Source organism: Hippichthys cyanospilos, chromosome 1, assembly GCF_059441005.1.
Source record: "Hippichthys cyanospilos isolate Australia breed blue-spotted pipefish chromosome 1, RoL_Hcya_1.0, whole genome shotgun sequence".
In the NCBI taxonomy this organism is placed as follows: Eukaryota; Metazoa; Chordata; class Actinopteri; order Syngnathiformes; family Syngnathidae; genus Hippichthys; species Hippichthys cyanospilos.
Window position 1 is genome coordinate 13545407 of NC_142369.1, and position 23455 is coordinate 13568861.

Genomic DNA, 23455 nt, shown 5'->3' on the forward strand with positions numbered 1-23455 from the left:
GTTCTTTTTTTTTATATGTCTTTTATTAAACCGCCAAATGTGTCAGATCATTTTGCCTGATCCTGTACTTGTCTTCCACTCCAGAATATATGTTCAGCGTCAAGAAGGAAGCTACAAAGCCGGAGCGTGTCATTACACAGGAAGTGCGCTGGAAATATGATCGGAAAGGTTTGATGATATGTATACTTCCTGTGTTGCATACGTTAGAGAAGTAACAATTGACAAATTGTTACTGTACTTAAGTTGCTTTGTCGGGCGGATGCCATGGATGGATGGATATGGAGTGTAAGCACCATGTATGCACTTACTCCCACTTTCTTCCTTTGCAATCAGCCCTTGTCGCTACTACCCATGTCACAACGCAGTGGTTTGCATGCGGTTTGGCACTGAAAGCAATGAGTGCGACTGCACCCGCACAGGTTTCTACGGGAAAAAGTGCACCTATCGTAAGTACAATGGCCCCTTCATAGACAAATAAGAATTTAGGAAGGAGGTGATTAACTGGCTGGGAGCTGATTGGTTAAGCCGGAAGAGAAAGACTTGGCTGGAGTTCCTTGGTTGCCAGAAAAGATGTGCTGATGGTGTCTAACAGCACTACCCTTTAAAATAGGCCCAGAGGACATTCCTAGGTTGAACATGTCCCTATGGTAAATTATTTTCAATCTTTTCTAGCAGTGCCTTCATTTTCGTTCCAACATTTTTAATGGTTTATAGTAATAATAATTATTAATAGTAGTATTATTGTATAATTCCCTTCTACAACTGATTAAAAGCAGTGTTTGATTTTATTTATTCATTTAAAATTGTATTTCGTACAACTTCTGTAAAATTCAAATGAGTTGTGACCAGGTACCAAGGTACCACTGCACATTAGTAAATCATCAAAGAACTCCGTTAGCAAGGGGTGTAATTAAACCTTTCTCCACTATGTGGCAACAGAGCACACAGACACTGGCCCACATACTGTATACTGTATGTGTATAATTCATGTTACAGCACAGTTTACTATACTTTTTTTTTAATCCCAAAGAGATAGACCTGTGTTTTTCAGTCTTTGGTACTTCTGCATATTTTGAAAAAAGTGTTTCAGGTGAAAAATGGCTTGCACCAAAAATCTTCATTGATGGTTTTTTGTTTGTTTGTTTTGTTTCAATAATAAGAATGTTTCTTTTTTTCCCCATGTCTCATCCAGGAAGTACACAGTGTTATCTCCCCACCCACTTCCATACCAACAATATACCAATTAGACATTTTCTGCCTCGATATAGATCCTGGTTCAGCACCAATTCTACATTTGATGATGATGATGAGAGGTATGGCTTCATTTAAAAGAAAGGAATAATAATGCTTAGTATTTAGAATTCTGCATGATGATGCTATTGCTCAACACTAAAATGGTCCTAATATTTAGATTTAAGCAAGTTGTCCACATGGCTGTCGATCATCTCGGTGCTACTTGAGTGCTCAAATGGTGCTGGTAAGCTTTTTGTACAAAATTCAATCATTCAAAATATTGTGGGTTTTTTTTTTCAAACTGAATTCTTAATTTCTCATTCAACTTAGCTTTGATAACTAGACAATTTGCCCTTTTTAATTAATTTGTCAGTTTTTTTTAATTTTCAAAAGATTTTCAGTTATATACAGCACAACTTTGTGGTTGTGTTTTTTATGAGCTTTATGGTTCGACTTTATTCCAATATATAACATTTTCTTTTGTCATATTTAACAGACATACATATTTGATGATTTTATTGTTCATTTGAAATTAGTTTTGTTTTTTTAATTTCATCCGTTAATGTTTGGTAAAATTAATTCTGTAACATGAAATAATGAATAAATGAAAAAAAAATGTTTTTTCATATTTAAAATTTTAATGTCATTTTATTGTGTATACATTCTGTATTTTATATTTTTTTCATTTTATTCAATTCATTTTTAGTATAGTGATAGTATTTTTTAAATAATTACATTTTTATACAAATTTAGTATTACTATCAATTTTACATGACTGACTTTTATTATTATTATTAATATAGTAGTGGCACTTTTAATTAAAGTAGTACTTCTTCATATTACTATTATCTACTGTAGCTACTTCACAGGCCTTCAGTAAAAATTAAATGAAATTTTAAAAAATCACATTTGTTCAAAAGATCTTTCATGACTTGTATTCATGCGTGTAATTTCTGTACAATGTATGTACTGCATATTTGTATGTGGGTGTGAAAATGCAAAAGAGATCAAATCAACGGTATTCAAGCAGATTTAAATTGAAAATTAACGGGATAAACTTCATTCATGCCATGTCTCAATGGACCATTCACTCGCCTGTGCTTAACTGCACGCCTTCTCCTCACAGAGAGGGTTTTGTAAATATGGCACGCATACTGTATGTTTATCTTTTATATTTAGCTTCAAAAAGGAAGCCATAAAGCCGCAGCGTGTCGTTATCTGGCAAAAACCTCCAACAGTTAAAACAGGAAGCGCACTGGAAATATGATTGGAAAGGTTTGATGATATGTGTACTTCCTGTGTTGCATACGTTAGGGAAGTAACAAAGGACAAATTGTTACTGTACTTAAGTTGATTTTTCAGGAGGATGCCATGGATGGATGGGTATGGAGTGCAAGCACCTATGCCATGTATGCACTTACTCCCACTTTCTTCCTTTGCAGTCAACCCTTGTTGCTCCTACCCGTGTCACAACGCAGGGGTTTGCGTGCGATTTGGCACCGAAAGTTATGAGTGCGACTGCACCCGCACCGGTTTCTACGGGGAAAACTGCACCCATCGTAAGTTCAATTGTCCTCTACAAATGGCTTCAGTCACTAAAACTCAAGGGAGAGTAAAGCACAAGGGTAGACAACCAACCCATATGATGCTACAGAAGGGAAGACAAGCCATAGCTGGCAAGAAAGTTGCTGACTAGACAACCAAAAACCTAGGTAAGGTTAACCCAGAAGAGAAAGACTTGGTAGAGTGAGAGCTCCCTGGTTGCCAGAAAAGATGCACAGATAGTGACTAAGAGCCAGACAATTGCAGTTGATTGACACTGCACATGCTAACACATACTTAGATATAAAAAAGAGAGTTCTGAAGTATTTGTGTGGTGGGGTTTTTTTTGGTTGTTTTTTGTTCCCCCATGACCAGCGGAGTTCTGGACCTGGGCTTGCCTCATGCTAAAACCCAGCCCAGAACTGACCCACTACCTCCTGACACATTTCCAGTGGATCTGGGACCTAGTCAACAATTCCTTCCTGCAGGATATATTCATGAGACTAATTTTGTCTGGTGAGCCACAAAATAGCATTTGCTAGAGCTTCAGGACCCCTGAAGGCTAATGAATGGACAATCTTGAAAGCTACACATCAGTTTGCATGTTGTTTGTTTTGTTTTTTTGTCTACAATGTGCTTTATCACCCTAAAGTGCGCAGTGACCTCATTCCCAGCCCCCCGACTTACAACAGCAAGTATGGCTACCTCAGCTGGGAGTCCTACTACAACACCACTTACTACACTCGCATCCTACCACCAATCCCAGAGGACTGTCCTCTACCCATGGGAACCAAAGGTGAGACTTCCAAAGTCTTGGCCGATGCAGGAATAACACAAAACATTGACATTTATTATTATTATTATTATTATTGGCTGCAGGCAAGCCCCATTTGCCCGATCCCAAAGTGTTGGCTGAGCGTTTTTTCAGAAGGCAAAAATTCCGGCCAGCTCCTGGGGGAACCAATGTGATGTTTGCCTTTATGGCTCAACATTTCACCCATCAGTTTTTCCACACTGACCATGATGTCCGGGGAGGCTTCACCAAAGGTGTGGGACATGGGGTGAGTTGTCAGCGCTTCAACCGCTGACCAGGATTCTCTGTAGTCAGACTGTCTCAAATGTAACTTTTATGGACAGTTAAATTTCCATCAGAGTAGCTCATAATCCTCTACTTGTCTAAGGCAGTTGGACTTTGAATTCATATTTAGACCAGTTGCCTTAGCCTATGTGGTATTTTGTCCAGTCCTTTGATCTTTACCACATTTCATATCAAAGGGAAAACATTGATAGAAAACACTAGGGAGCTGAAATTCCACCCAGATAGTGACATGTCAAAGTTCAACTTGGCTCAACCACTTACTGTATTTCTCCGTGTATAAGTCAAGTTATTTTCCCTCATTTCCAACCCCCATTGGGGGGTGCCTCATACCTGCATGACTCAAAACCATGACAATTTTTTCCGTTTGAACAACATTTGAATGTCAATAGGTCATCATGTCATTTACAAGGCTTAAAATGGTTATATATACTTCTAAATCAATATAGTATGCATCCATTTTCGTGTGTTTGTACTTTTAAATGCACTTTTGTCAAGCGCCGCCTTATTGCCTCTTTGTTGTCAACGATGAGGCTGTGTGGATAGTTTTTCCAACGGACTGTGACGCACCATTATAGGGAAAAGCTGGATTGACTTGTCTCCTTCAGTCCTTAAACGTGGGCTTGAACAAGCCGGCATGGATGTCGGCAGGCGCCATAAGAAACAGCGAAGGGTAACCTTAAACACTCTGATCTCACAACAGTCGTCACTCGGGTAAGGAACATCCCAAATAAGATCATCAGCAAATCATCTCCGAAGACACCCCCCCCCCCCCCCCCATTTCAAACAAATTGGACGGGTCCGAAGATGAAGAAAAGTTATGAGGATGTTTGCGCAAATGAAAAGGAAGGAGAGGAGATCCAGGATTTTAATGGGAGGAGCTATTTGGCTCGTTAGATAGTGATGATGACTTTAAGGGGTTTTAGATGAATTCATATTCAACTATGTCAAAAAAAAAAAAAACATTCAAATGGTTTGATTGTTGCAACATTTGCATCTACGTGCGCATATATTTGTCTCGTTTCCACCCCCCATAATCGCAACAGTTTGTTATTCGATTTTCGATGAAAAAATGTATCTAAAAGTACCGTAATGTTGTCATTGTTGTCATCATGGGAGCTTTGACAGGGGATGCTGTTGTGTACCCTATACTGAAAAGATGTCTCTGTACGACCTCTTTTCATTCTGTGAAGCCCTTTGAGACTTCGGTGATTTAGGGCTATATAAATAAAATTTGATTGATTTATTGATTGATTTTAATAACACGCCACGTTCTTTTCATTGGACAGCCATGATATGTGTAAACCACTAAAGTCAGGGCTAGACTTATACTCTCGTTTTTGTAAACTTCACCCAAATTTAAGTAAAAAAAAGGGGCGGGGGTGGGCTCTTATATGTACGAGGTCTACTTGTACACGGAGAAATACAGTAGTTATCATACAACTCCAGGAGTGCCATCTCTTTGCCAAAATACTGCAAAAATTGCAAAATTGATATACAGTAGAAGAAAATAGCCCCAAAATGGTCAAAATTTTGTACAAGAGTTAGATTTAATTTTATAAGAAAATTGCATATAACGGCCACTTGTTCTGCTCATCCTCCAGGCAGAAAGTACGCTAAATTGCGTTAGCAAAATTAGCTCTGTCCTTCGATGGAGAGTGGCTCCAAAAAGACATCTAGTGACTACAACACGAGCCCCAAACCACACAAAAAACCTTGATGTCCTTGTATACAGGCTGTACATGTATAACAATAAAGACATTCTATACACTCTATATTCAAAGAAAGCTGCGCTGCAGTACTGTACTACATTTTGGACTACAACATTGTTTGTGTAGATTCTCACCATCTACATTCAGGGCGACAGTCATCTTCAAATGAAATTTTGAGACAGAAAATTGGTCATTTTCAGATCCTGGGCATCATGTCATTCACGTCGTGGTCATTTCCAAACTTTGCATCAAAGGCAATGTGACTGAATTCAATTTGCTTTCAATTTAGCATTTGTGGAGGGCAATGTTCCCGTTTGTCTAGGTGGCATATTTATTTATTTTTTTCTCGCAGGTCGACGCAAGCAACATTTATGGCATCACGCTCACACGACAGTTGCAACTTCGTCTTCTTAAGGACGGAAAGTTAAAATATCAGGTAAATGTGAACAAATGTTAAAATTTTTGCTGGCATCTGCCATTAGCTGTTAGCATGAATATCTGACCTATGCAGCTAAGATGAAAATTTCAAATGAGAATTTTGCAGCGGATGGCAGACTGGGACGTTTGAATGTTTTACAGCTAGGACCATGTTTATCTTGATCCAACCCCGGGACCTAACTTGGGAAAATATGTTTTCCCCTGACAATGTCAAAGGCACACATCAAATGGATTTTACAGTTTGTTTTGAGGAATTTGCAACCCGATTAAATGGGCCAATGGCTCATTTTGAGAAACCTTTGTTCTGAGTTCCAATTGTAACTAACGCCCACGATTCACAGACGAGTACTCAGAATCAGAATCTACCCTTTGCGTTTAAAGTGATCGCCCTCAAATGCAAGGATTTTACAAATATCTTTTTGGAAAGTAATGTGGTTCGTGGCGGTTTCATGAAATTTGTGGGTTTTTACTTGGTGTGTCCCTAGCTAGTGAACGGCGATGTGTACCCCCCGACAGTTTCCGAAGCCCCCGTCCACATGGTATACCCGCCAGGCTTCCCCTCCGAGCAGAAACTGGCTATCGGTCACGAGTTCTTCGGAATGCTTCCGGGCCTGACCATGTATGCCACTTTGTGGTTGAGGGAGCACAATCGAGTATGCGATCTTCTCAAGTCAGAGCATCCCAGCTGGGATGATGAGCAGCTCTTCCAGACCGCCAGACTTATTGTCATCGGTAACATCACACTTAATGGAAACTACGAAGAGCTCCACTATTTTTAATTCATCTTTTTTTTTCACCTCTGCAGGTGAGATCATCAAAATTATCTTGGAAGAGTACGTGCAGCACCTGAGTGGATACCTTTTCAAACTGAAGTTTGATCCATCCTTGCTCTTCGGTCAGCGCTTCCAATACAGCAATCGAATTGCGCTGGAGTTTTGCCACTTGTACCACTGGCACCCACTGATGCCGGACAGTTTTCATGTGGACGGCGACAACATTCCATACTCGCACTTCTCCTTCAATACCTCTCTGCTTTTGCACTACGGTGTGGAGAAGCTAGCGGAGGCCTTTTCACGCCAACCAGCGGGACAAGTACGAGAAGATTATGTGAAGGACTCTTACCGGGTACTGGTTGCCTGTTATTACATGTCCTGCTGTTTCTCTTTTCAGGTATCCGGAGGTCGGAACTCTCACGAAGCGGTGCTCAGAGTTTCTGAGATGGTCATCCGAGAATCCAGAGAGAATCGTATGCAGCCCTTCAACGAATACAGGAAAAAGTTCAACTTGAAACCCTACACGTCATTCGGAGAGTTTACAGGTACGCGGCAGAAGAAAACCAGCGATTTTACAAAATAGAGGCTATGCATGCTAGCTGTTGTTGGTATATCTGCCATGCCATAACTTTCTTGCTACAATCAAATGAACAGAGTCCATGTTCCATTTCACATCAAAATTAACCTGATTAAGCAGAAAGTATTTTTGCTATGCTAGGCTAGCACCAGAAGTCTTCATGCTACACTAGGCTAATTAATGCATGTGTGAAATGTATTCAGCTAAGAATATTTTTACTTTTCCAAGTAGATGACGAGGACATAGCGGCTGGTTTGCTGGAGTACTACGGCCACATTGATGCCCTGGAATTCTACCCGGGTATCCTCCTGGAGAAGCCTCGACCCGGTTCCATCTTTGGAGAGAGCATGGTAGAGATGGGTGCCCCCTTTTCCCTCAAGGGCTTGCTGGGCAACCCCTTGTGCTCGCCAGAATACTGGAAGCCAAGCACCTTCGGAGGGGAGGTGGGCTTCGACGTGGTCAAAACGGCAACGCTGGAGAAATTGGTGTGCCTCAACACCAAGTGGTGTCCCTACGTCAGCTTCCAAGTTCCTCTTCGTCAGGAGGAGCTCGAGATCAAGATAACTGAAGAGCTTTAACTCGACGACGATAAGTAAGACACCTTCTCGAAAAGGTAGTACAAAATCAACTTGGTAACTCATATGGAGTTTTTTTTTTTTTTAATTCACGCTCTAAAACCGTTTAACTTTTTAAAAAAATTTTAACCCCCAAAAACCGGTTTCACAGCATCACTCAAATTTAAAAAAAGATGCCTGTTAAGACAAAGAAAGGCCACCGTTTTGGTTGTTCCCTCAAAATTTGGCTCATTAGTACCCATTGCTTTTTTTTCTTTTCTTTTTCACCTCCTAAAGCATAATGAAAATAAGTACAGTTCATAAAAAGACCCACAAAAAAGTCTCAAGAAGTCATCATCCCTTTTACCTTACCCTGGAGTTTAGCTAAATAAATTTGTGGAAAAAAGTTCAGACCTCGTGGCGACTTTTCTTTATGCAATTTATTGTTTTAGGCAAGACTATTATAAATGGACCCACAAAAAAGTCTCAAGTCAAGTATTTTAACCTTTATTTTTTTCTTAAATAAATGCAAAGCAGAGCAGTATTGCATTTAATGTTTTTTCATCATTTCTCTGATATATATAATATTCTCAAGACCAAAAATAACTTAATGAATGCATCATCATACAAACATGGTTGTAGCCCCCCCGTTGCCCCCTTGAGGCTTTTTAAAAAGATAACAGTCAGCGGAACAGTGACACTGAACTGACACAAACCGTGATGCCACTGGTGTAAAATTTGCAATATTTGAAAACTCCTTGGCTGGGTTGCTAAACCTTCAATACACAGCACATTTCAAACTTTGTTTACTAACTCAAAGAAAGCAATAGAACGTCAGATAATGTAAGTAGTACAAAATATTGCAGCAAAGATACTTTAAAGAAATCAGATGTTACTGAAAATGCAACTATAGCATTTTAAATCGTATAACTAGGACTTTATTTACATAGTGAGCAAAAAAAAAAAAATATCTCAGTAATTTGCTAGGCCCGCCTGCAACCCTTGTGAGAATATGCAGTTAAAATAATGGATAAATACATTATCCGAATAATGATTGATTGGGTGTTCATTCACGCTTTGATCCTTCTTGAATGGTTTTTACTACAGTGAAACTAAAAAAAAATGCCCCCCTCAGTGTCTTTGGCTTGTTTCTGTTATTTTTCATGCCAACCAAAACAATATACACAAGGGTAGTGGAATTTGCACAAGGGTACTGGAATTAGTCTTAAAAAATATGACGAATAGAAATAGAAATAGAAATAGAAATAGAAATCCGAATAGAAAACATCCATTTTAAATGTACAGTAAGGCTTTTGTCTATTGGGCCATCTTTTATTTGCGTTCTGTACTGTATTTGTATATACATGGTAGTTAAACCAAGTAGTAGTTAAACTAGCACCCCATAATTTACTGTATATTGGAGTTTGGGGTGACATTTTGGGATGAACCTAAACTACACATACAAAAAAAAGTTGGGTTAAAAATAATTACGGGTCAAAAAAGGAGTGACCCAATAATTGGTATATATATTTTGTATAAAACAAGTTAGTAAATTGGGTAAATTAACCCCAAATTGTATCAGTCGTTATATGATCCATAATTGGGTTGTTTTTGACCCAATTGTTTTTAGAGTGTAGAATTTCAAAGGCGTCCTCAGAAAAAGCCCTCCTTTTACAGGACACAAAAGGTTCTGAGAACCTCTAGGTTACGACGAGTTCATTTGCTCTGATGGAGTCTGGCCTTGTCATTCTCCTGCTTGCTCTCCCATGTAGAAGTTGCAACGCTCGTGCCGGGGTTGTTGGCCACCGGGTAAAAATGAACGTCCACCGCCACGGTGGCGGGTCCAACAGAGACGTGGTGAGAAATCACCAGTGGGACGCCCCCATGCGACACGCTTAGACTGTGGTGGACGGGGGCCACCAGAGCCTCGGCCCCGCGCAGGGTGAGTGAAGACCGAAGGCCGGTGTTTGTCGGGGAATTCGATGGCGAGGGTAAGGAGGATGGGGGGGGCAGGGTGTCCTGGCAGAGGCTCTGGTTGTCCGCCCCCATGCTGGGCCACTCCTCTTCTGTTAACTGCAAGCTGGGACTATTGAGAGTACTGGGAGTACCGCAGCCCTTTTCCTCCTCCTCAATTTCCTCAGCGTGATCAATCTACGATGGGGGTCAAAGTTCATAGTAAGTATGATTGCCCTCAAACACTTTGCATGCAGTAGAGTTCACCCTGCATACTTTGGCACACGTGGATTAACCTATTCATAAATTTCTTTTTTTTTGTTGTTTTTTTTTTTACATATTTAAAAGGTATTTGGAAAGGGACAAATTTTATTTGTGTATGGATGTCCCCTGGTGGCCAAGGCGCATATGGTAAGTGTCTTGCCTAATGATATAGAGAATAACATTTTTAAAAATGTTGGGATTATGCACTTAAGCAGTAACGGAAAGAGGCTGTTTGTCATTGTATTCGTCACTCAGTCCTGCCCATCACAGACAGATGAGCAAACATTTGTAAAATCCCCACTTTGTTAGGATGAAGTGATGAAAGAAATGTGGGTAAAATAAAACAACTGACTGATGACTGCAAAGTAATTTGGCTTGAATAAAATGGCGGACTGATGACGAATGACAAACGGAGCACAATTTTTTTTCTCAAACAGTGGAAGGGGGGGGGGGGGGGTGACCCTCTTGCTTTTTACTGCGTAGACAAACCTTTAACCTGTATAAATGCTGTAAAAAAGTTGGATATTTAATCAAATCAAATCATGTTTGTTAAGGGACATACTGCTGGCTTGTTTGGCTAATATTTTAAGGCAGGGCCAGGATCATTACGAAACTCTTGCAGAGCTTGCTAAATCCTGTGCCATTTGTGCTGTGTGACATTTTTGCTTGTCAAATGAATGACCCAAAATTTGGGAGTCAAACTAACACAAGTTGTGACCCAGTTAACCCAAATTATTATTGCTTTTGTTGCGATGTTTTTAGTGTTCACCAACATGTGACAGATAATAGCAAGGGTAGCTTCAATGTTTTAAACACTTTTATGCAGGGCTTGGCTCGATTTGTACTTTTACCATTTGTTTTACTCAAGTATCTGTAGCAAGTGCGACTACTTTTTCCATCAATGTTGTACCTTGGTGTCCACGACAGGCTCAGGGTAGGTCTCCACAGTTACTGAGCAGGGTTCCTCACATGTGGGCTCCATCTGCACAGTGACCAGACTTAAGCTGGAAGGTCTAGCTCTGGTGTCTGACGTGTTGGCGTTGTGTTCCGTCACCGCCAAGCACTCGTCGTCTTCGAAGGCCCTACACGCGGCATATGGAATGCAAGGTTAACATGCATATTGCGGGACTTTTAGAGTGAAGCTTTGTCCACGCACCGATTTTCATACGGTTGTCCCAGGGTAAGTCGTTCTGCGTGGCGCATGGGGGCGCCCAGTTTCCTCTGGGCTGTTAAACAGAAAGGGTGCAGTGTCTGTGAGGCTGCATTTGAAGGAAGTAATGATGATGAGTTGTGAAACGATGCCTTGTTGTTGTAGTAGAGAAAAGTAGGCCGCACCTTGAAGGCCTTCCATGTTGGAAGAGTTCGAGCTGTTGGTTTTCCGGTAAAATGGGGTCGGAAAAAATGCCGCATTTTAAAGCCCTCCATGGGTAGCATTAAAAGAAATACATGATAGAAAGCTGCATCTGAAGGCTTTCATGTGCCAAAGTAGAAAGTAGTGGTATGTTTTTCAGTACACAAGATGGGGGTATTTAAAGGCGAATTAAACTGAGTACTGCATTTAAAAAAAAGAAAAAAGAAGAAGCCTGCATTTAAAGGCATTCCAAATGTGAAGGATAGTAGCGGCGTAACCGTAAACGTAAATGACAAGAGCCGCATTTGAAGGCATTTTGTATATAGCCATATAATAGCAATGTGTTCTTCCATAAAAGAGAAATAAAGGTCACATTTGAAAGCCATCCATGGCCGTGAAGAAAAGTAGCAGTATGTCTTTACCTAAACAGGAAAAGTGTCCATGAAAGGCTGCATTTTAGGGCCAATGACAAAAAAAGGAAGCCATGGCCATCTGGAGGTGACGAAGGATGAAGAAGTGCTAAGTTTAGTGATGTCACGGTAGAGAGGCCAATGCATCAAAAGGAAAAGCAGGTAGAAAAGAAGAAGGCAGTCTGACTTGGCAGCAGGCGTGTGGACCGGGTCTGCACCTGCACTCTAAAAACAGTCAGTAAAAATAACCCAATTATGGGTTTAAAAAAAAAAAAAGATGAAATATTTGGGTTTATTTGATGCAATGTTTTGTCATTTTTTGCACAAAGCAACCAAAAAAAATTGTTGTATATAAAAGAAGCCGGAAAGTTGGGTCAAATTGTCCTAAATATTGGGTCATTTCTTTTTTCACCCACAGTTCACACAAGTCATTTTAGAGTTTGGTGTGTGGTGATACAACACTCTAAAAACACTATGTCATATATAACTCAATGATGGGGGAAAAAAAAAGGAATGGCCCATTGTTTGGGTCCACCTGACCCAACATTATTATCATTTTGCTCAAAACAACTTTAAAAAAGTGTGTTGTTGTATATAAGACAGTGCTTCGCAATTATACTTTGCCAAGCCCCTCAGGAAAGAGAAAACCATTTATGTCCCCCCACTCAACATGCTGACAATAAAAAGGATTATTATTTGTAAATGTTATAAAAGGATACCTAAACCTGTCGTTTTTAACATTAACTAAAGAAAATGCAAAAAAAAAAAAAAAAAAAAACTTTCGACAACTTATTTTTTTCAGCATTTATATGGGTTACAGCTTAGTCTAAACCAGAAAAAAATATAAAATAAATAAATAAATAAAGTGTGTGAAACTTAAAAAAAAAATTAAGAAAATTACACCACATGACAAAAACAATGGGGTCATTCGCCCCCTCCCCTCACTCCACTATTTGAGAAGCACTGGTATAAGACAAGCCAGAAAGCTGGGTCAAATTGACCAAAATATTGAGTCATTCCTTTTTCACCTATATTTGAGTAGGGCTTGTTTGTTTTTTGTTATATAATAAAGATGTCAATTCTACATGGACAATTTTTTTTTTTAGTCTGACAACAGCCAGCATGTGGACCATGTCTTTGAGCAAGCCCGATTGCTTTAGAGTCGTTTTTGCAGCGTTGAGTAGTCACGGAATGACCCAGTGATAAATAATTCAACCACCAAAGGATTTAAATTGAGCTATTTCTTATATGATAAAATAGCTTTTGTATTTTTCAAAAGATAGGTGTTTTAAAAATGACAGTTGAGTTTTAAGAGCAAGTCTGTGGACACGCCCACAACATCTACAGTAAGTGCAGGTACGATGTCCTTTTTATTTTGAAAGCTCATTTTATACCCCTGGCATTTTTTAATCATAACAGTTCGACAGATTTAACAATATTTTACTTTCTACTTTCAATTGACGGATACACTGTTATTTTCTTTCGGGTTCACAATGGAAAAGATTGAGTACTCACATCAATTATGTTGCAACAAGAAGTTTTAATACGATCAGCAGTTTAACAAAAGTTCTCCTGTTTTCACAACTCGTCTTTCTTCAATACATTGTTTTCAGCGTTGGACGTGTTGGTAGGCTTAAGTTTTTTTTTCTTGGGCTTGGCTTTGCCTGCGCCGTCCCGCAAGGGGTCTTTCCCATCGTCCTTCACTGGTTCCTTCACACCCACACACGCGTCGGACTTCTCGTAGCAAAGGAGGAGGTCCACCCTGTTCCTTCTGCCCAGCATGAAAGCAGTGTAGAAGTCATCGTAGTGCGAATCGAGGAGTTTCTCGCAGGCGACCGTCATCTTGTCTTTGATCAAACTTGCGCCGGCTTGCATTTTGTTGCACACGACCATGCCGATGATGAGATCGTCGATCGCGATCCTGCGGCGCCGGGCCGAGGGCACCCGCATCGCAACGTCAAACTCTTGCGCCACCAGGAGGCAAGTGTCGCAGTAGGTCTCGGGGTCGATTTCGATGTCATTGGCGCGAGCGTCCCGGCGGGCCAAACAGCAACAGAGCGCCAAAAGAAGTGTCGCCGTGGTGCAAGATTGCGGAGCACCCATGTTGGCTGACAAAGAGCACTTGTGAGTGCGTATGCAGAAAATCAGCAGCTGACATTAAAACACATTATTCAGGTTTTTCTGGTTTCCTCTTAACCGGTCCTCTTAACCGTTCATTGAATACTGTTCAATAATGTTAACCCTTTATCTTGATTTTCGGTGCACAGGTTTCTGTGGCATTTTTTGCTTCTTTTGTCGCTTACTTTTGAAGAGAAGACACAGAGCTAGCGTGCTTCATAAGCAAACATTGCAGGACTTCAAATGCGGGCTTCATACATGGTTTGTTTTGTGGATGATTCATCACTATTCTCCAACTAAACCAACCTTAGTATGCCGTCAAATGTAGCATTCTTTTGACATTTTTGCAGGATAATTCATTTTATAGCAAAAACTGAAGACCAAATACTGACTTCCACTCTATTACCATCTTTCATGCCTCACTTCAAATGCAGCTTTTCTGCGACATTTTAATAGGATGCATTACTCCACTACAGCCTTTTATAGCAACACCCTGAAAACCTCCAAATAACGAATTACTGTATTTAAATTCTAAACAATACTCTGCTGCTGTCCTTCTAGACTGGCCTTAAAAATCCTCCAAATGGCCTGAAGACCTTCATTGCTACCATTTTTCATTCACACCCTTGAATGTCTTCAAAAGCAACTTTCCTTTGGCATTGGTCCAAGAAACATTTCCTCCTCTACTACCTTTTATAGCGACCCATAAAGGTCCTTCAAGTACCTTTCTTTTCTTTTCTTTTTTTAATCTTTTGCAACAGGATGCATTACTACACTAACGCTATGTTGGCAACCAGCTAAGGGCATTCAAAGTAACAACTTATTGTTCGTTTGCCTTAAAATGCTGCATTACTTTGGGCATTGTTCCAACATAAATGACCCCATTATTGCCTTTTACAACAACTCACAGGGCTCCATCAAATACCAACCTATTTTGTTTCTGTAACATGTACAGTATACTGGTTGACATGGATATTTCCTGTTGGAGTTGTCATGTCTGCAGCTGGAATGAATCACAGGCATGATGACCTAAGGACCTAATCGCAGGCATGACGACCTAATAACAGGCACAATGAAGTAATCATAGGATGGAACAGTGCGGGTTCATGTTCCTAATAGCAGTGATTGCATGGACTGATATTATATTGATTTCCACCTAAGTCCCCCACAAACAGAAACTGTGTCATGATCTGTCTGTGTTTTGTTGTGGGTTTTGAGTGGTTTAGTTTAAGTTATAGGTTCACTGTGTTTTCCTCCGCGTGTCATTACTGTAATCAACCTCACCTGTCGCCCGTGTGTGTCCTCCAGTCACCTACCCCGCCCCTTGTTGTTCCCAGGTGTCTCGCGTTTTCATTAGTTCTGTTAGTATTTAAGCCCCAGTGTTTTGCCTCATCCCTTGTCGGGTCTTTGTACGTCTTCCCCTCGCCGTCTTGCCTCGCGTTGCCCTCCTTCCCGTGCTGCCTCCTGTTCCTTGTCGCCCCCAGTCAGCTTCAGTTTAACGTTTTTGGTTTGTACTCTGTATTTTTCGATTCTTTCAACCCTGCCTTTGTTATTAAATCGCCCTTCACTTGAGACCACCCCAGTCAGTCCTGCATTTTATTGGTTCCACCTTTTCCGCATCCCGCACCTTCTCAAACCGCCATGCCCCGCCATGACAAACTGATTGTTACTTTGACGCTGCAATATCTCCCCTAAGCTTTCAGGGCAGCAAGTGGTTTTGGAACTAGGGCTAGTCCTTACAAATAACAGAGGAGAGGACAAAAGTGTTGCCAGAACGGTAAGAGATCTGTAAGGATACACATCTCTGTCTGCTCTCCTCGCAAGTAAAAAGCCCTTGTCTGCCTTCTTGTTTGTTGCTTATTAAATATTTTAGGTTGCCTGAACCTGATACTGAGAATGCCTTCAAATACAGTTTTCTTCTGATATTTTTTGCAGGGTCACTCATGCCATTATTGATTCCTTCAAAACCAGAGTTCCCTACAAAATAAAATGCAGTGCAAGAATAAAGTTTATCTGACGAAACGGGGGGCAAAACGGGGCAAAACAATAGTATTGTACAGTACTTTACAATACTGTACGTATAGAGTAATTTATTTTATTTATGATTTATTCAATTATTTATTTATTCATTGCTTTTTAATTATTATTTGTATGGTGTTCCGACCTGTATGTAGATGAAATGACACACACAGCTGTCACAAAGGCCACAAATGGAATGAACAGATACAAATGCAATGTTTTGATGTTTCATTTTATAGTGGTACAGAAAAAAAATGATCCACAATTAGGTCGGCACAAAACATTTCGCATAATAACATATATGTTTTTTTTTTTGTTTTTTGTTTTTTTTACAACTCGTCTTTTGGTTTGGACTGGGCATGCTGAGCAATGTCCACTTCTTCATTGGTGTCCCTGAAAGTAGCATCAGCGTGCTTGTCCACAACTTGTTTTTCTGTATTCTCAAAAGGTATGTGTCCTTTGTCCTCGAATTCTTCTTTCACCTCTACACACGCCGTAGACGTCTGATAGCAAAGGACACTGTCCAAATGATACGGTCCCCGACTTAACAAAGCCAAATAGAAGTCCTCGTAGTGGGAATCGAAGAGTTCTTTGCAGGCAAAAGCCAGCCTGTCTCCGCGGAAACCCTCGCTGGGAGGCAGCTTGTTGCACACCCCGTTGTCAAGCAAAAGTTCGTCAATAACCGCACGCCGCTTTCGAGGACGAACAGCTTGCACCCTTGTCTCAAATTCTTTGGCTGCGAGTAAGCAACTTTGGCAGTAGGTCGCGGGGTCGACAGGCACGCTTCGAGCACGCAAAAACACGAAGGAACTACACAGCGCCAAAAGGACGATCTTCATTTTGTCGGATTGCAGAGCAGCTTTGCTGGCTTGCCCGAATACGTATGCCGGGAATCAGGAGCTCGCAAAATAACGCGTTTTTCAGGTTTTTCTGGTTATCCATGCACAAAATACTACACGTGGCACCAATCGAGCTCATCCCAGGTCTTCAAATACGTCCTTCTAAATTCTTTTTTCAAGCGTACAAAACGAGCCTTCATGGTCTCCCCCGGAATGTTGTTCCCAAAAATGCATCCTTTTTTGACATTGCAGGTTATGTTACAATATTCTCTTCAGAGAGCCCCACTGCCTTCTTTTAAATGCCCTCAAATGTTGCTTTCTTTTACCATTTTTCAAGATATTTGAAAGTGCCCCTACCCTCTATAGGCAACCATTGAGAGCCACTGAATATGGTCTTTTTTGTGGTTTATTTTTGAAGGGATGTACTGCTACTTTCGTTTAGGAAAACTAATGGAAGGCCTTTAAATGCAGCCTTCTTCTGCCACTTTTGCAAGATACAGTACTTTACAAAAACACTTCCTTATTATTCCTCATCTGCTGAAGTCCTTAAAAAATGTTCTCCTTTTGTCACTGATTTTTTGAAGTAATACACCTGCTACGATTCTTCATGACCACACCTTGAAAGCCTTCAAATACAGTATAGCCTTCTTTTTTCATTTACTGGACCCATTGCCATTGAGTCAAACTGATACCTCAACCCTTTTTACTGAATCAACCTTAAAGGCAAAGTTATCCATATTTTTGCAGTTCCTGACCTGCACGTCCAGTGGGTGCCGGCTCGTTCTTCTGAACCAGTGAGTAGAAGGCCACGGTGATGAAGATGAAGGCTAGCGACACGCCAACACCGACTACGATAGGCACATCGTGTTTTTCTAGGACAGGCAGCCACGAAGGCGATTGCGGAGTCACAATAGAGCTAGAAAACAGACAAGAAGGCAGGTATCAGTTAAAAAAGTGATGCATCGCTGCAACGCGTCCTGTAGATTGTGAAAAAGGTTTTGAGTGGATAAACTAAAGGGTTTAAATTATAACTCTTAATTGAAACCTTAACCCATGCTTCAAATATGACTTTGAAACCCTAACTCTGACCCAAAGTCCAATTTTGAATCCTTGACTGTTTGAGGGCCTAAAACAGGTTGTTTTTGTACTTTAAAACGCACATGCTGACGTTTATTTTGACAATCCTAACCCAGGGTATTGTTTTCAAGTTCAAGATTCAAACTCGGGTTAGAGTTTGAAAGAAACATTTCAAGACAGGGTTTCAAGCCAAGGTTACAGCATATTGACACAGTACCGGTATTTTAAATGATGATGTGTGGTGTTGACCCACCGAGGATCGTTGCTGGTCATAGGTGACTGCGATGTGTTCCTCTGCTCCTCATATTCCACCTTCGACGATTCCACCGATTGATCCTGCTGGCTAACATTTTGCCCACCAGAACCATTGAGTCCTCGGACCTCTGCAGGCTTCGTCGTAGGAGGACGGTTCTGCACAGAAGGGGGCTTTTGAAGGGAATTTTCAAGATGAATTGGAGAAGATTTGGTCGCTCGGGTGCGAGGTGGGCGGGTGAATGCTTGCGTGGTGGGGCGAGCATCCGTTTGGGGTTCGGGCTGCTGAGGAAGCTCCAGTTGAAAGTTGGGGTATGGAGAAGGTGGCAGCACGGGAGGCTGCACCTGAGTCACCAGAGCCTGGCCACGAGAGATACCCGTGGACTGGAGTTGTGGAGACAATGATGGGGATGAGAACGAGGAGCCTGAAAGCAGTAATGAGAGAGGTCAGTTTTCACATCCAATCAAAAGTTCAACTGAATTTTGTAATCCTAATCCTGGTTTGAAATCTACTTTGAACACATAACCATAACTTCAGTTGACAGTTTGAAACCCCAAACTCCTGATTGACACCCTGACACTTGCTTGGATTTTTGTTTATTCACTCATATTTGTCATCAAAAAAATCATTTTTCATATGTCACATGTGATTTGGAACCTGGATGTTTTAAACTCTAACACAGCTTTGAAATCTGAAATCCTGAAGCAATCTTGAAAACCTATGATTTTGCCCTGATACCCTAATTCGAAACCCAAACATTGTTTTAAAGCAAAAACATTTCTTGAAAGGCTAAATGAAAACCTTCATCCTGTTCGATTTGAAAGCGTCATCCCGCCCAATTTCAAACTTTAACCTTATTTTGAAGCCCGAGTTTCAAACACTGTTTGGAAACAAACCTTCATTTGAAACCTTAAATCTGGCATCCTTCCCTAAAGCTGACATGAAACGCTAACCCAGGTTTGAAACCCTAACTATGTGCCCTCGTTTAAATCCCTAACCCTGTCTCAAAACATTAACTTGAAAACCCTAATTAGGAGCATTTTCAAATCCCAACCCTGGTTTTGAACCCAAATTTTATGAATGCTTTCAATTCTATGAAATCTTCATCCTTGATCCTGGGTCAGCCATTCCAGTCGGGGCTTCAAAGAATGGTTTGAAGCCAGGGTTCCAGTGCTCCAGCCTACCCATGACCATGAGGATGGTGCGGGTCTGTTGTCGTCCTGCTCTGTTCTCCGCCGTACAAAAGTAGTCCCCTGCGTCTGACGCCTTCACACTGGAGAAATGCAGAGCGCCATCCTCTGGAAGGATGACATATTCTTTTATATACCAACATGTAATACGTATACTGTGAATATTTGATTGCCGTTATGATTACAAGGAGGGTGTGCATTATTGAACTCACCATCGATGTGAATCCTGTCAGAGGTCCTAATGGGGGTTTTTGCTTCATGGTCCCTGGTCCAAACATACCAAATAGGCAAGACCCCAACTGCCACGCAGGGCAGTATAGCCGACCCCCCGTGCCTGCAGGCCACCCGCTCCACGCTGTTCACCATAACGGGACTCACTGGGAAACATCATTTAATGAAAAATAAATCTGGAAATATAGTACAAGTGGTATTTTCATGAAAAGAAGGTTCCTCCATGATATACAGATTTTTATCAAGACAAGTCCAAATGATACAGGGAAGATCAGTTTTAAAAGGGGACTTTGAAAAGTAAAACATTTAAGATAAGTTAAATTTTTTACGACTTTTTTTGTTGGTTTTATTAAAAATAGAAGTTACATACATTACATGAAAATATTGTGTTAAAGCTGTGGTTTGCTGGGTAAAATACAAACAGTTTAAAAAAAAAGTCACAATTTTACACTTCTCTTTCTCTGAGTTACAAATTGCTTGGCCTATTTTGTCACTTGTTACTAGGCAGAATAGGAGCTCGTACCCGCGACAGTGAGAGTGACGGTGGCTCGACTGCGACCGAGCGCGTTGGAGGCTTCGCACACATATGTTCCTTCGTCGTAGCCGTGAGCCGACTCGATGCGGAGCGTGGCATTCCTCGCTCTGGGTGAGAAAAATCCCGTTCAAATCTTAGAATCTCTCCAAAACAACACAAAGCGACGACAACAATTTACCCTCTGGTCATCTTGGCCCCTGTTAGTTTGGAGTGTCCTCTCTTTAGCCAGCTGAGGGTCGGCGGGGGGTCGCCCGACGCCTCGCACTGCAGAGACGCTCGGCCCCCCAGGGCCACAGTTAAGGCGGGGGGTCGCAAGGTCACTGACGGTGCGACTAGATCAGGAAATTGTGATGACAGTAGCCCTCTCGTGCCTCTGGAGAAGGCTCCAAAGTACGGTTTCAAACCTTGGGTTACAGTTTTAAATGAAGGTTTCAAGCCCGGGTTAGACTTTCACATGAGCGTCTCAAGCCCAGTTCGAGTTTCAAAGTTGGGTTTCAAATCTCACAGTCAAATCGGGGTTTAAAATCAGGTTCAAGGCTTCAAGCAAAGGTCCATATTATAGTTTAAAATATTACAGTTTATCATTCATTATAGTTTAAAATCAGGATTTCGAGACAGGGTTAAGGTTTCATATTAGGGTTTCAAACCAGGTCTATGTTTTAAATCAGTGTTCACATGAAATGATGATTTTGATTTTGTACTTGTTCTCTCCCTACTGGCAAACTGGCAGAAAGGAGGAAAATATGAAATTAGACTGAGTACCGAGCACAGTGAGCTTGGCCGGCCTGCTATTCCTGCTGATGTTGAGTAAAGGGTTGACGGTCTGGCAAGTGTACACACCGCCGTCCTCCACACTCACGTTGACCAGACGAAGCGTTCCCGACATCTTTTTCTCACGTCCGCCTCCGTATTCTCCCTGAAAGGAACGGGGGGAAATTTTTTTTACAAAAACTAAGACGATTTTCAATCCAAAAGTTCATGCAGTACCTGGCTTTGCCTCCCTGTGGTGACCACGCTGCCATCTTTGATCCACAGGATTGTGGCGGGCGGCGAGCTTTCGCCGGACACGCAGCGGAAGGAGGCCTCCTCTCCTACTTTGACTATCTGATCCTGTGGACCGAAGAAAACCTCCTCCATACCTGATGAAACACCAGAATCCGTATCACCTGCGTGCAAAATGGTACTCCTATCAGTATTGTGTCAGTAATTGCAGTTTACTTTCTACCACAATACTTTGGAACCACTTCTTTTATCTTGCATTTAACAAATACTTCAAATACCTTAGTTTAAAAAAAAAAAAGACCAAAACGAATGCAAATTTAACTCAAATGAAGCATTAAAAAATTGCTCTAAAAACACCTTAAAACTGACTGAAATTAAAGAACAATATTCAAAATAAAATAAAGATGAACAAAAAAAGAAAAATCCAAAACTCACCCAGTTTGGAAGAGACTGTCAGACTGGACAGGATAACCAAACACAAGCCGGGAATCATCTGTGGAAGGCAGATGCGCATCCTACTGCAGAACACCGTCAGGAAACCACCACCAAGTTTGAGCCATTGTGTCCATGTCGAAACATATGCACTGTAGAGGTCAAACGTCAATGACCAGCCAAACTCATCAACTAATAGATCAAATTAAAGGCCGTTATAAACACTCAAGACCTGCAATTCCTTTTTCTTTCACGTTGAATTAATGACTCAAAAACATATTTTGGCTGAGAAAATGTCTTATTATCCACAAAACCACTACCATTGATTCGTGTGGGTTTTTTTTTTTTTTCGTTTTTCTCGGGCCCCTTCCTCACTTTCCACCCCCTTTCTGTCCCTTTTGGTGGGTGAAAGGCCAAGCACTTTATAGAGCACACTGTGAACTGTGCCCTCAATGGAAATGAGATGAAACAAAATAGCCAGGCTTTGTACCCCCAACATCAACATCTTCTCTTTGCCTGGCGTCTGATCCTATAGGCTTTCATGGCGCTCTCGCCATGACCATGTAAGGGATGGTGCACATGGCAAGCACACTTTGTCTTATGTAATGCTCCATTAGCATGACACTGAAGAAGGCACAGTTTTGATCTAGCTCAGGAGGGCTTGATTGAAGATGAATTGGTGATGGTGAAGAAGTGAGTCTGGATGGATGGATGGATGGATGGATGGATGGATGGATGGATGGATGAGGATAGATAAGGAGGTGTATAGATGAATTAGTGAATGAATGAATGATAAGGGGGTGTATAGATGAATGAGTGAATGAATGAATGAATGATAAGAGGACTTATGGATGGATGGACAGAAGGACTGACAGACATTTAGATGGGCAAATAAATGGATGCTGAAAGGATGGATTGATCAGTGAGTGAATATATTGCTGCCTGATTGGGTGAAAACACGAGTTAGTCAGTGCGTGAACCATTAATATGTTGGAGTAGATAGCCAAACAGGCGACAAGGATGTGTGAGTGAATGCATATAAAGTCTCACAAGGCAACACAACATTGCGTGTCCTCACACAACTCGTACAATAGTTGCTGACTCACAAAACGAGACAAGCATTGTTGCTCTTGAGTCATCTCGTCTGGTGGCTGCAATCTTAACACTAAGCGTGTGTGGGCGTCTATTTGTATGACTCACAAAGCTCACAAAATCATTTAGACTTGTTAGCATGTCAATAACATCTCTTGCTAATTGGAAATCCTCCTTATGAACACTCACTGTACCTATGTGTATTGACTGCAGCATCTACCATTGATTTGTATTGATCATAATAATATTACACACACGGTACACAAAATGCATGGACACTAGTAATAACTGAATACTTACCAAATACTGAAGTCGATGCACGTGTGGTCTTTGTGGACCCGCTGTGTAGACCTTCTGTGTGCAGACCCTCTGTCCTCATGATGCACTCAGCCATTGAGAGGGCGCCAATAAACAGCTGCCACACACATACGCGCACACACTCAGATACGAGTGTTCGTTCAAAGCCAACAGCTGTAATGCTGAAGCACAAAAAAGAAGCGCTCCTTTGTAAGCGCTTCTTTTATGTATCTACACAATGCAAAAAAGATGTGGAGACCTAAATTTATGAGAAAAAATTGGTACAATTGGTACAATTTCTTAATTGGGCTGGCAAATGACACCTGAATATACCTGTTGACCAACTATTAATTTAATCTAGTGAGCAGTACTATAGTACTACACTAAGTACCGTGCTTTTTGGGCACAGAGAACAGTACCTTGTCACTACAGAAATAAATATATAAAATATATATTTTTAACATGCA

The 23455-nt window shown here is 41.1% G+C and overlaps 2 protein-coding genes across 3 annotated transcripts; one reads left to right on the top strand and one right to left on the bottom strand.

The window, feature by feature from the left end:
* The first annotated feature begins 1196 nt into the window (after positions 1–1196).
* Positions 1197–8928, top strand: ptgs1 (prostaglandin-endoperoxide synthase 1). Its single transcript, XM_088420995.1, has 11 exons — positions 1197–1313; positions 1412–1477; positions 2676–2792; positions 3151–3291; positions 3428–3571; positions 3655–3836; positions 5936–6019; positions 6507–6753; positions 6827–7113; positions 7192–7339; positions 7603–8928. The coding sequence occupies exons 1-11, from the start codon at positions 1298–1300 to the stop codon at positions 7947–7949; spliced, it is 1779 nt and encodes a 592-aa protein (XP_088277121.1). The 5' UTR covers positions 1197–1297; the 3' UTR covers positions 7950–8928.
* LOC148429326 (uncharacterized) lies at positions 8446–23133 on the bottom strand. Of its 2 annotated transcripts, none has more exons than XM_088420984.1 (13): positions 22992–23133; positions 21603–21751; positions 21153–21304; positions 20928–21081; positions 20344–20497; positions 20154–20272; positions 19612–19776; positions 19394–19507; positions 18210–18633; positions 17635–17795; positions 11299–11368; positions 11053–11224; positions 8446–10076 (listed from the first exon to the last, which is right to left on the bottom strand). In XM_088420984.1, exons 2-13 carry the CDS (start codon positions 21679–21681, stop codon positions 9642–9644), a joined length of 2199 nt encoding a protein of 732 aa, XP_088277110.1. In that variant the 5' UTR covers positions 21682–21751; positions 22992–23133; the 3' UTR covers positions 8446–9641. The 2 variants fall into 2 exon arrangements, with proteins under 2 accessions (XP_088277110.1, XP_088277101.1); XM_088420975.1 differs by having other exon boundaries at positions 21153–21331.
* Between the last annotated feature and the right edge of the window lie 322 nt (positions 23134–23455).

Bases quoted from the DNA above. Each gene is read 5' to 3' on its own strand.
- ptgs1 (XM_088420995.1), top strand. The intron at 2,793-3,150 runs GTAAGTTCAATT...CCCCATGACCAG, and splicing joins CGGGGAAAACTGCACCCATC to CGGAGTTCTGGACCTGGGCT. The intron at 7,114-7,191 runs GTACGAGAAGAT...TTCTCTTTTCAG, and splicing joins CACGCCAACCAGCGGGACAA to GTATCCGGAGGTCGGAACTC.
- LOC148429326 (XM_088420975.1), bottom strand. From the start codon at position 21,681: ATGCGCATCTGCCTTCCACAGATGATTCCCGGCTTGTGTTTGGTTATC. The intron at 20,498-20,927 runs GTACTCAGTCTA...TTCCTGATCTAG, and splicing joins GGCCAAGCTCACTGTGCTCG to TCGCACCGTCAGTGACCTTG. The intron at 19,508-19,611 runs GTGAGTTCAATA...TCATCCTTCCAG, and splicing joins TGACAGGATTCACATCGATG to AGGATGGCGCTCTGCATTTC.